Source organism: Dendroctonus ponderosae, unplaced genomic scaffold (assembly GCF_020466585.1).
Source record: "Dendroctonus ponderosae isolate FM_Combo_2020 unplaced genomic scaffold, Dpon_F_20191213v2 Dpon_F_20191213_1, whole genome shotgun sequence".
NCBI lineage: Eukaryota > Metazoa > Arthropoda > Insecta > Coleoptera > Curculionidae > Dendroctonus > Dendroctonus ponderosae.
The window spans coordinates 28,634,037-28,645,621 of record NW_026017110.1 but is presented as its reverse complement, the minus strand read 5'-3'; the positions used below and the strand labels follow the sequence as shown (position 1 = coordinate 28,645,621).

Below are 11,585 nucleotides of genomic sequence, written 5' to 3'. Positions count from 1 at the left end.
AAGGGCAGAGCATGGTGTGTGTGTAAATATTGCCAATCTTCTGTGAGGCTAAAACTTGGAAAGTCAATGGACTGACTTAGTTAACTACCCTAATTGTAAGATTACAGATAAAAACTGATGACTGGTCATGCTTGACTAGTTTTAGTAAATAATATTAATAAATAAAAAAAAACCTTATTCTGAAAATGTAGTATTTAATTCTCCACTAAGTGGCAAAAAAATTAGCGTTCTGGCTAGATCGTTTCCTGAGATATGGGCCAAAAGGTAAAGCTGCAGAGATTAAGTTTTAAAAATTTGCATTTTTTACATAAAGTAAAATTATTGAAAATTTTTATTGTTGAACGTGAAATATAAAAACCTTACAAACATCTGCACATTTGAAGCATTGAGACGTCGAGCTTAATTTTATTCACTTTTTCAAGTTTTAAAAATCACTCACTTGCATTAGGAAAACCAATTGTACCAGCCATAAAGAACATGAAATTATCCACAAATCTTCAAAATTGGAAGCGTTTATTTGGTCTAGAACTTGAGAGATCAGAATGTATGGTTTCAAAGCGCACAATTTGTATATGGAAAGTTGCAGCTTTAAAGTAGCCTACATTTTAAAAATTTTTAATATTTCTTCATAAAAGCGTGTTTTGAGCAACTCTTTTTGTTTGAGATTTATTATTGAAATTTTAAGCTCCACTTTCCAAATTTAAAAATGTTTTCCAAATTTCTTACAAAAGACAAACTAGTAGACGTAAACCCAAATTTTAACTGTTGATTGAGTCAAAGGCCTCAACTGATAAAATATTAAAAGATTCGATCGCGAAAACAATTTTAAAAGTAACGAAAAGTTCAATTACTTTCTTAGACTAGAAGTTGGAAAGTAAAAGTAAAACGTTTCGAAAAATGTTGCTTTTACTCTACGCATAAATATTAGGAATTGTTATAAAAAAATCCATAATTTCAAACACTCTAAGCGACCATAATGATTCCAAAAAAAAACTTTACAGTGGATGAATTTAATTTTGCTGCTGGTGTTTTAATTTTCAAAAATTTCCCGATATTCAACGAAAGGTTTGCCTTACATGTCTTGAAAAGAACGAATTTTTTTACAGAAACTCAAATTATAGAATATTTCGATGGTCAAGAACGTGAAATATTAAAATATTTTCAAACATCTGCACCGTTGAAGAATTGAGACGTTGAAGCAGAGACAAGTAACTTGTCTCTGGTTGAAGCTTCCCTTTTGAATTTTTAAAGAATCACGCAGTTGCCAATTTAAACCAATTTTCCCAAAAATTCACAAATTTTTCAAATTCGAAGCGTTCATTTGGTCTAGAACCTGAGAGATCAGAATGTATGGATTCAAAGAGCACAATTTGTATATGGAAAGTTGCAGCTTTAGGGCCAACATTTAAAATTTTTTTTATATTTCTTGACAAAAGCGTTTTAAGCAACTCTTTTTGAATGGTCATGAACCCAAAAAATGTAGATGATTCTAAGGCATCTAAAGTTTAAGCTCGACTTTCCAAATTTTCAAAAATTTCCTGAAATTCTTACAAAAGGCAAACTAGTAGACGTAAACCCAAATTTTAACTGTTGATTGAGTCGATTTAGTTTAGAACTTTGAGAAATCAGGGTGTGTTTTTAAAGGAAAAAATTTGAGCATTGAAAATTGAACATCAAGATCAAACTTCAACTTTTAAAAAAATTGAAAAACCCAACAAATAAAAGAGTTTCTGAGCATCGACAGATGAACTGTTGAAAATTTTCCAGTAACCACCATAACCATGTTAAAGATTTATTTTATGCGTGAAAACTGCCAAACCTAGTAGTATTTCATTCGGTAAACGTGCTATTTTGTTCTCTATCCAGTAAGGTAAACATTAGTGCTCTGGATCAATGTTTTCCTGAGATATGAGCCAATAGATGACTACGTGTTTGAAATAATGGCCCAATTTTCTCCCTTTTGGTGGTCGTTCAAACTTCGCTTTGCGTGTGAAAACTGCCAGTATTTTTTAAGTTTCACTCAGTGAATTGGGATTTTAATTTTCTTTCCAATAGTAGGAAAACAAGCGCTCTGGCTCTAATGGTTCTGGAGCTATGACCAATAGATGGACGTCATGATTAACTTGATGGCACAATTTTGGCAAAGCCGCTTGTACATTTTGAAAACTAACATTTTGAATTCCACAGGATTATTCGACCTACTGGTTGCATCGAATCTACCACTGGCCATTTTTGTACAAAAACTTCCACAAATTACACCATCGCTATAAGCAACCCACTGCCTTCTCCGTCACTGCTATTCATCCAGTTGAGTCTCTTCACATTCAACTTTTTTTGTCTGCGCCACTGTTCCTCATCCCTTGCCATTGGCGTATGTTTCTTAACTATTTCTTTAAATTCTGTAATTTAACTTTACGCTTCATAATCTTAGTTCCATTCTACTGTGTTACTTTCTACGCCTACTATCATGGCATAATCGACCATTCCGGGGTGAGCTTCAAGTCCTACTGGTGGCAACCTTGGCAGCCGGATGCGATTTTCCATGATAACCATCATCAGTATTTCCACGTGAACTTTGCTTTCAATATTTCCTATTGGGATAAGGTAGGTTTTCCCATTTTTTGGCTTTCTGATCTGATTTCCTGATTTTTTTGTCCAGCTGCATGGAACTTACAGAAGAAAAGACCGGATTTACAACGAAGAGTTGTTTTATGGAACCGGAAAATCCGTGGACACAGCCAGTTCGAATGAGCTGAAAACCGACTTGGAGGAGCGAATGTTGGAGAATCCATTGGCGTATCGGGCCGAGATGCCATACAAACTGACGAAAAAGGAGATCAAGCGACTCAAGAAAAGCAATTAGTTACTAATGTTGAAATGCGATAATAATATTAATAAGTAATTATTCTCAGCCACATTCTGAGCTAATTTATGCGCGAACATTCGCTGGTTTAATGTACACTTTGCAGTTGCAATCGATGAAAAATGACTCTGTTATTTGCGCATTTTTTAGTTATTTGGAGTTTTCCAGCTTTTTGTATTTTACCTGGTAAGTAAATGATTTGGTTTTTATGTGCGAGTAGTTTTTCTCTTCACTGTGGGAAAAAAGCAACTCAATGCAAGGTAGCTGCTTTTCGCCCTGTTCTCCCTGTATAGCAGCATAAATATTTATACAATCGGTATAATAATTTGCCGAAAGAAAAAAATGTTTAATTTCTTTATGAAAAAACCAATTTTTTCTGTTTGTATTTGATCTATTTTACACTATTTATGATATATTTTCGCAACTTTTTGGTTTAATCAATTTCATTCTCAAAAGTTTGCGTATAGTCTTTAACTGCTTTTCATTTAATTAAATTTTCATAGCATTCTTGTTACTGACTTTATCAGTTCCTTTTGCTTGTTCGTTTTCGCTACCATTCGCTTTGAGTTTTATAGTTATTGCTCTAAGCGTTATCTATTTTATTTTAAAAATAAATCATAAAATTGAGCCCGAAAATAAAAATAGTACAAATCTGTAAATGGAAACTAAAAGCGTGGAAAATTACGGAAAAGTATATCTGCATGGAAATTGTTGAATACGTATAAAGGACGGTGTAGATAACGCTTAGAGCAATAACTATAAAACTCAAAGCGAATGGTAGCGAAAACGAACAAGAAAAAGGAACTGATAAAGTCAGTAACAAGAATGCTATGAAAATTTAATTAAATGAAAAGCAGTATATACTTTTTTCATAATTCTGCCTTCTCCTAGCTTTCTTTTCCTAGAGCAATTTTGCTCGTTTAAATCGTTGCTATTAATTTACAATAAATTCGACGGTATTAAGTTTTTCTTGTTCTTTGAACTTTGAAAATTCAGTTATTGCAACTGGTTTTCAGGATTAATTTTCTTATAGAAAATGCTTTTATCCTTTCAATATTTGATATATTCTACCTCCTTTATGACTTCATATTGTTGCAGCTTTTCAGTCAAATTCATTTAATTCCCAGAAGCTTTCATCTAATTTTCTCATAGTTATTTACTGACTTAAATTTCCTTTCATTGTTTTATGTTTTTTAGTTACTGGTTTAAGCGTTTCTGATGCTTGCCTTTGTACGTACTCAACAATATTCACGTCTAAATCTGTAATTTTTCGTGCATTTGGTTTATACTCAGAGGTTTGTGCTTTTTTTGTTCAATATTATTGTGTATTCATTTTAGCACTGCATTTTTTATAATTTAATACATCCTTTTTCGAGTTTTCTATAATTTTCTGATACAATTTTGTTCGTTTGAATCGTTGCTGTATTATTTTCCAATATATTTTGTATTATCTGTTTTTTTTTCCAACTTTTGGTCATTTAGTGAGTTTTTTCACAACTGGGTATCATGGTTTGTTCAATTTTTTTACGACCTTCAATACGTCCAAATGAACTAATTTAGGAAACAAATTTTTCAAAGAAAAATTACCCAATCTATTTATAAAAACGACGTAAATAGATAAATTATATATTTGTACAGAGAAGGATTACAAGGAAAAATAAACGGAAATCTTCACATGAAGAGCCAAGATTTTGTGTTCTATAGTCAAAAATATGTAATCTTAGTGCTTCCAAAGGCCTCAACTGTTGAAATATTAAAAAATTCGATGGCAAAAACAAGTTTAAAAGTAACGAAAAGTTCAGATACTTTCTTAGACTAGAAGAAGAAAGTGAAAGTGTTTCTATGTACTTCCTTCTTTACTTTAAAAAATTTCAAAAACTTTCGCTTTTATTCTACGCCTAAATATCATGAATTATGCTGAAAAAATCTATAATTTCAAGCACTCTGAGCGACTATAATGATTCCAAAATACTTTACAGATGAAGAATTCAATTTTGCAGCTCGTTTCAATTTCCTAAATTTCGCCGATTTTTAGCGAAAAGTTGCTTTAGAGGACTTGAAGAGGACGACATTTTTTACGAAAAGACAAATTATTGAATATTTTAATATGAGATATGACCAAAAATGCGGCCTCATGTTTGCGTCCATGGCACAGTTCTGCCAAAAATCGTGCAAATATAGAAACAATGCTGAATGTTTTTTTTTGAGTGAAAATTGGCAATATTTTCCTAGTAAAAGTATTATTCCGTAAAAGTACTATTTAATTCTCTATCTAGTAGTGCACAAATGAGCGCCCCGGATTAATATTCTCCAAAAATATGAGCGAAAAAATGACCTAATGTTTGAAATGATGGCCTGATATTGTGTGTTTTGATGTAACACTTAAATCGCATTTCTGGTGAAACCTGCCACTATTTTTTAACTCAAGTTTACCGTTGTCAAAGATACTTTTAATGCTCTATTCATTGACGACATTCAAAATGAGCGCTGTAGCTTCATTGGTTCTTAAGATATGACCAAAAAATAGCGACATGTTTGAGTCGATGGCACATTATTGAAAAAATGTAAAAACTATGTTAAAATTTAGTTTTTTGCATAAAATATAGTAATATTTTCCAAGTAGGACCTTAATCGGAAAATGTAATATTTAATTAAAAGAATGAGCGTTCTGGTTCGATTGTTTCCTGAGATATAAGCCAAAAGGTGAAGCTGAAGAGATTAAGTTTTAAAAATTTACGTTTTTTACACAAAGTAAAATTATTAAAAAATTTGATTGTCGAACGTGAAATATAAAAACTTTTCCAAAAATCTGCACATATGAAGCATTGAGACGCCGAGCTTAATTTTATTCACTTTTTCAAATAAAAAAAAATACTCATTTGCATTCGAAAAACTAATTTTACCAGCCATAAAAAACATGAAATTATTCGCAAATCTTCAAAATTCCAAGCGTTTATTTGGTCTAGAACCAAATTAATTTGTATATATGGATAGTTGCAGCTCAAGAACCAAAATTAAAAAAAAATTGGTTATTCTTCAGAAAAGCGTGTTTTGAGGAACTTTTTTGAATGGGCAAGAAAATTCCAAGGCATCTACAAATTTTAAGCTCAACTTTGCAAATTTTCAAAAATTTTCCAAATTTCTTACAAAAGACAAGCTAGTAGACGTAAACCCAAAATTTAAATCTGATTTAGTCAATGGCCTCAACTGTTGATATATTAACAGATTCGATCGCAAAAACAAGGTTAAAAGTAACGAAAAGTTCAATTACTTTCTTAGACTAGAAGGTGAAAGTGTTTCCATATACTTTCTTCTTTACTTTAAAGAATTTCGAAAAATGTTGCTTTTATCCTACGCATAAATATCAGCAATTATGCTGAAAGGATCCATAATTCCAAGCAGTCTGAGCGAACATAATGATTCCAAAACGAGTTTTAATTTTCAAAATGTTCCCGATTTTCAACGAAAAGTTGATTTACAGCCTTTGAAGAGGATGACATGTCTTTTACAGAAAATCAAATTATTGAATATTTCAATGGTGAAGAATGTGAAATATTAAAATATTTTCAAACATCTGCACCGTTTAAGACGTTGAAGCTTCACTTTTGAATATTTAAAGAATCACGCAGTTGTCAATTTAAACCCGTTTTCCCGAAAATCCACCAATCTTCAAAATTGGAAGCGTTTATTTGGTCTAGAACCTGATAGATCAGAATGTGGTTTCAAGGAGCGCAATTTGTATATGGAAAGCTGCAGCTTTAGAGCCATTTTCAAAATTTTTGCCCTTTCACAAAAGCGGGTTTTGAGCATCTCTATTTGAATGGTCAAAAACCCAAAAAATGTAGAAGATTCTAAGGCATCTACAGATGGATTATTGAATTTCTAAGCGCGATTTTCCAAATTTCCAGAAACTTTCCCAGTTTCTTACAATACAAATTAGTAGATCTAAAGGGAAAGAATTCGTATACAAAAACTCGAAATTTTGAGTGTGTATTCAGCGCTTATTCAGTTGGAGTATTGAAGCTTAAAGATTCACTTAAAAATTTTTACGGGTTTAAATCAGGAACATATAAAATTGGGCATGCTTTAAATTTTTTTTAAATCTCCCGGTTTTGATGCAAATGTTAATTCTTCAGGAGTTCAAACAGTAAGGTTTCTCCAATGCTTAGCCAAACTTTTAAGTGTTTTTATCCTGCAGAACGTGAGCTTTGAATAATTTCCAAATGAATTACCAGCGGATTTTTGAACCTGCAACCTTAACTTCAAAATTTATATTATTGAACTTTTCTTAATTTGTTGCAATTAACTCAAATGGAACCTTTTTAAAGCTTGTAACGCATGTATTGCTTATTTTATAGACTATGTTGCGGCGAATAGTACTGGATGCCCGAGAGTATCCAAAGAGCATATTTCCAGCCTATGTAAAATTCCCAGTTGCATGCAAAGTGCCACAATTGCGTTTTTTTGCCAGCAACTTTAGTAAGTGATTGTTTAAATAAAAAAATCTTAGAGAGAGGATTAAGAAAACACACAAAACTATGGGCGTTATTAAATGCGTTTTCTTGAAAAAAAAAGATTCTTCTTCTAACTACCGTACAGCTCAACTCCAGCAGAAACCAGAAGGTACGAAATGACTGCAATTGCATTTAAACACAGGGAAATTTTAGTGAAAAGATGTTTAAATGCGACAAAACCTACTGGCCATTCAGGTACCTGTGCGATGGTACTGAACATTGCCCGAATGCCATTGATGAGGACCTCCAGCTTTGTGCACATATTCAGTGCCAGAAAAACTTCTTCCAGTGCAAAACACGCCAATGCATCGACTCTTCCAGACTTTGCAATGGGTTTAGAGACTGTTGGGATGGATCGGATGAGTCTCCGTTGATTTGCAGCGAGTTTACTGGTGGGTATCAGTTGGAAACTCAAAGAGTTGAGGCATGAGACTCCCAAAAAATCCAAGTCCTTAATAATTATTGCAGATTGTGGTCAAATACAGGCCACCATCAAAATGCAACCTCTGATTATACAGGGTGTTCCAACAAAGCCAATTTTCTGGCCTTGGTATGCTGCTCTGTTTCAACTGCAAGGCCTCAAGTGGGCCTTCTTTTGCAGTTCCACGATTATCAGCAGGCGCACCGTCATTACTGGTAACCCATACACATCGAGCCTTTTAACGGGAAATACTGAAATCTTACAAAATGAACATTTCCGCTTGCTAAAGATATTAAAGATCTAAGAGAACCAAAATCGATAATACATTTTCCAGCTGCCCATTGCATATGGGGCATGCCTAAGCAGGACATCAAAGTGGTGGCAGGCAAACTTTTGAGCGACTTTTACGTGCCAGAACCGGACAGTCAAGCTTTGGATGTTGAGGACATCGTGGTGCATCCTCTATATCAGGACTCTTTGGGCAACTACGGATCTGATATTGCAATCATCCTGCTGCACGGTGAGTTGGCTTTTTCCTCAAGCATCCAGCCGATTTGCATGAACTGGACATTGAGGAACATCCTCAGAGGCAAACACCTCAAATATCCCGCAAAGGTACTTGGAGTACACAGTTTCTTCAGCCGCCAACGAGTCCATAGGTTGCAGGTATGGGAATAACTGAAAACGGAAGAATTTCCAAGGAGCTGAAAGCCATTGATGTGAAGATCCTTCAGAACAAAGAGTGTCTGCAGAACCAAAGATACGAGTTTAGGAAATACATCACTGTTGGGTCGTTTTGCGGCAAAGGAGTTGAAGGTTTGTTGCTTGAACAAGTTGAGAATGTTAAGCCAACAGCTACTAGAGAACTCCATTATTCGTATTTAGGTGGGATTGTTTGTAATGGAGACAGCGGAAGTGGACTGGCAGTTCAAAGTGGACCATCTGGAAAATGGACGCTGGAAGGCATTGTTAGCATCAGTCCAAAAAACCCCAGAAAAATCCTGTGCGATGCCGAGTATTTTACCATTTTCACAAACGTCGGAATGTTCAGCCAGTGGATCCACGACACTATTTCAGAATTATATAACTGAAGAAAGCCATTAAAGTTCAATAAAAACCAAACCTGATTGGTTGTTGTTATCAACTTCTTCCTAAATCACTTGGTCTGCGTGAGTTCGACTGCATGATTATTATATAAGATGGAGAGAAGCAAGTCAGTCAAATGAAAAAAAAAACACTAGGTTTAGTTCTGGAAAGTTTATTAAAGTTCAAAATTGAAAAAAGCTACTAGAAACATTTTGCACTACATAGATGTATCTTGTAACATCTGAACAAGTAGATACGTGCCATCATAAACCAATACATCTTCATCGAGTCCTGTTGGTCTCAATTTAGGCCCGTTCTGGTCTGGACTGTCTGGTTTTGTTGGATCGTCCGCATTCCACCCAAGTCCACAAAACCAATACCTTGGCTAAACTCTAAGAACATATAGATAGAGTATGGATATTGTTGATCGATAAACTAAAGAAAGTCGAGGGTTAGTCCTCGCTCTTCCGATGTGATCTTGCAAAAAATATGTTGAGTTTGCGATCGGAAGGTGGAGTCTGGATCGGGCGGACGTTGTTCACAATGTTCACTTTCTCACAGGGTGTGGATTTTAGTTCACGGAAATGTGCCACCTGAAAATACATTTGTTTGGTGGCTAATTTACAATTGAAATAGTTAAGGCGCATTTTACTTAATTTTTTAAAGCGATAAGTTAATCTGCACTTAGTCAACTTTACCTGTTGCCTTGACACGTGAATGGGTGTGGGATATAAAATCCAGGTCACACTTTCCAAATACGGTTCGGTCGTCAATGATCCTTGATATGTGTAGTAGCCTTTGCATTGAGCTTCTTCTTTAATCCAAGTCAAACAATCTGGAAATGCAAAATACATCACATAATAAAATCGTATCTTTGAAGCGACTTACGCACTAGAGATACTTCGTCACGCAAATGCCGATCGAAGGACCAAAATAAGGTGCAATTTTAAAATGACGACGTTATTTATTAGGATATAAGAGAATATATGTTTGATGCAAGTGCTTGTTCGAAAATTGATTTTTTAAGCCAGTGCTTGTAGGGTTTTGTGCAAGTTTACAGGTTTGGCTTTGGGGAAGTTTAAAAAATTAGTGTGCAGTGGGAACCAGCCTACTTTTCTCTATATAAATGTACTGAATTATTCTTCATGCATCGGCAAAGTTTCAAAGTTCTGCCTGTTCTGGCTGGGAAGTAGCAAATTTTTATGTAACTGTTTAGTTCACTCTGAATAGATATCCTGGGTTTGTTGCGTACTTTCTTATGAAAGTTGCGAATTTTTATCAGGAGATCGGAATGGTTTGAATAATTGGCGATTGGAACTTTTTCAAATATTATCTGAGGCTTGATTTAAGTTGTAAGTAATTATACTGGGTGCTTGCTGATGCATGGCCAAAACTCTGAATGGCTCACAAGTTTGCAGAAGTTGTTGCAGTTTGAGCAAGAATTTTACAAACCGCGCAAAAATCCGGTTTAATTCTAATCCAGACTAGTTTTCTGTTTGTTTTTTCTGCGACATAAAGCAGGCCTTTGCTTATACATAGTCAAAATTTAAAACTTCTTTGTCTGCCGGTTTTGAAAATTTCGAATTTTTCTTTTACAGCCTGCAAAAGTGGGAGCAATTTGAGAGGCAAACTCGATTTCTTTTTAAATTACAGAAAGTTCTAATCGCACTGTAGTTTCTTCTGCAATATAGAATGGATCTTTTTATGCACATGCAATTTAGAACTGTTTTGTTCGGTGGTTTTCAAAGTATCGAATTTTTATTTGGAAGTCTGTAGAAGCGGGAGCTATTTGAGAGGCAAATTGGAACATTTTCACAAATTCCAACTAAACTTTTTCAAATATTTGAATCTTGATTTAAGTTCTAAATAAATATACTGGGTGCTTGCTGGTGCATGGGCAAAGCTTCAAAGCTCTGAATAGTTTTACTTTTTACTACCAAAGTTTTTACTAAATGCGCAAAAATCTGGTTTAATTCTAATCCAGACTAGTTTTTTCTGGGTCATTTGCTGGCCTTTGCAGGGACAAAATATGATATGAAAACTCTGCCTTTTCAGGTTTAGGAGTGTGCAATTTTTATGTAAAGGCCTGTAGAACTGAGGGCAATTTGAAAGAAAAACTCGAATCTATTACAAAAATTCCATAGTGTTTTAATGTGACTCAAGTGCTTCGTGAGACATAAAATGGGCCTTTGTTTATGCATAAACAAAATTTCACGTGTTTTTGCCGGCTGGGTTGAAACTTTCGAATTTTTATTTGACAGCCTGCAAAAGTGCGAGCAATTTGAGGAACAAATTATTTGGCTGGGAGGTCACGGGATTTCGTGCACTCCTTGTAAAAGTGTGGCTCCGCGCACTTGTGGCAAGTGGGTTTGGAGCCACAGTTTGTCAAGGAATGCCCGAACTTTTGGCACTTCTTGCACTGGGGAATATGTTTAAGGTTGAGGGTGTTGGAGTTTCTTTGGGGCTCGATGAGGACTGGGAGGTTTAGCAGATGTTTTATGTTTTGGAAGTCGGATTGGGATTTCGGTAAGAGTACTTTTACCATGTTGGAAACTTTTTTGTAGTTACCAAGACGGTAAAAGTGGGTTTGTTCGGGCGAAAAGCCCAATTCGTGGATCTCATTGTTTATTTCGTTTATGTCCATGTGGGAGTCAAGTCCTTTGATGATAAAAGACAGTTTCCTGTCTTCCTCGAGAGTGTA

General features: G+C 34.7%; 3 protein-coding genes across 4 annotated transcripts in view; 2 read left to right on the top strand and 1 right to left on the bottom strand.

Moving 5' to 3' along the window:
• Nucleotides 1-3,072, top strand: part of LOC109535430 (delta(7)-sterol 5(6)-desaturase erg32) — a 10,894-nt gene extending 7,822 nt beyond the window's left edge. The window contains exons 4-6 of the mRNA XM_048661580.1: nucleotides 2,188-2,371; nucleotides 2,432-2,604; nucleotides 2,660-3,072. Coding sequence (XP_048517537.1) covers nucleotides 2,188-2,371; nucleotides 2,432-2,604; nucleotides 2,660-2,863 — 561 coding nt within the window. The 3' untranslated portion in view covers nucleotides 2,864-3,072. The remainder of the gene's footprint in view (nucleotides 1-2,187; nucleotides 2,372-2,431; nucleotides 2,605-2,659) is intronic.
• A 2,556-nt stretch (nucleotides 3,073-5,628) lies between these two features.
• On the top strand, nucleotides 5,629-8,925 carry LOC109535425 (chymotrypsin-like elastase family member 2B). The gene is made up of 6 exons (XM_019901338.2): nucleotides 5,629-7,342; nucleotides 7,531-7,769; nucleotides 7,846-8,013; nucleotides 8,133-8,413; nucleotides 8,458-8,614; nucleotides 8,684-8,925. Exons 1-6 carry the CDS (start codon nucleotides 7,302-7,304, stop codon nucleotides 8,887-8,889), a joined length of 1,092 nt encoding a protein of 363 aa, XP_019756897.1. The 5' UTR covers nucleotides 5,629-7,301; the 3' UTR covers nucleotides 8,890-8,925.
• Nucleotides 8,926-9,040: 115 nt separating this feature from the next.
• LOC109535424 (carbonic anhydrase 2) overlaps nucleotides 9,041-11,585 on the bottom strand; it is a 31,449-nt gene continuing 28,904 nt past the window's right edge. For both annotated transcript variants that reach the window (XM_019901337.2, XM_019901336.1), the window contains exons 6-7: nucleotides 9,583-9,719; nucleotides 9,041-9,477 (exon numbers count right to left, since the gene is read on the bottom strand). In XM_019901337.2, the coding sequence (XP_019756896.2) occupies nucleotides 9,337-9,477; nucleotides 9,583-9,719 (278 nt within the window). In that variant the 3' untranslated portion in view covers nucleotides 9,041-9,336. The remainder of the gene's footprint in view (nucleotides 9,478-9,582; nucleotides 9,720-11,585) is intronic.

Coding starts and splice junctions, on each gene's coding strand:
- LOC109535425 (XM_019901338.2), top strand. CDS start 7,302: ATGCAAAGTGCCACAATTGCGTTTTTTTGCCAGCAACTTTA. Junction 8,414..8,457: donor ACCTCAAATATCCCGCAAAG/GTACTTGGAGTA, acceptor ACGAGTCCATAG/GTTGCAGGTATGGGAATAAC. Junction 8,615..8,683: donor TTGCGGCAAAGGAGTTGAAG/GTTTGTTGCTTG, acceptor ATTCGTATTTAG/GTGGGATTGTTTGTAATGGA.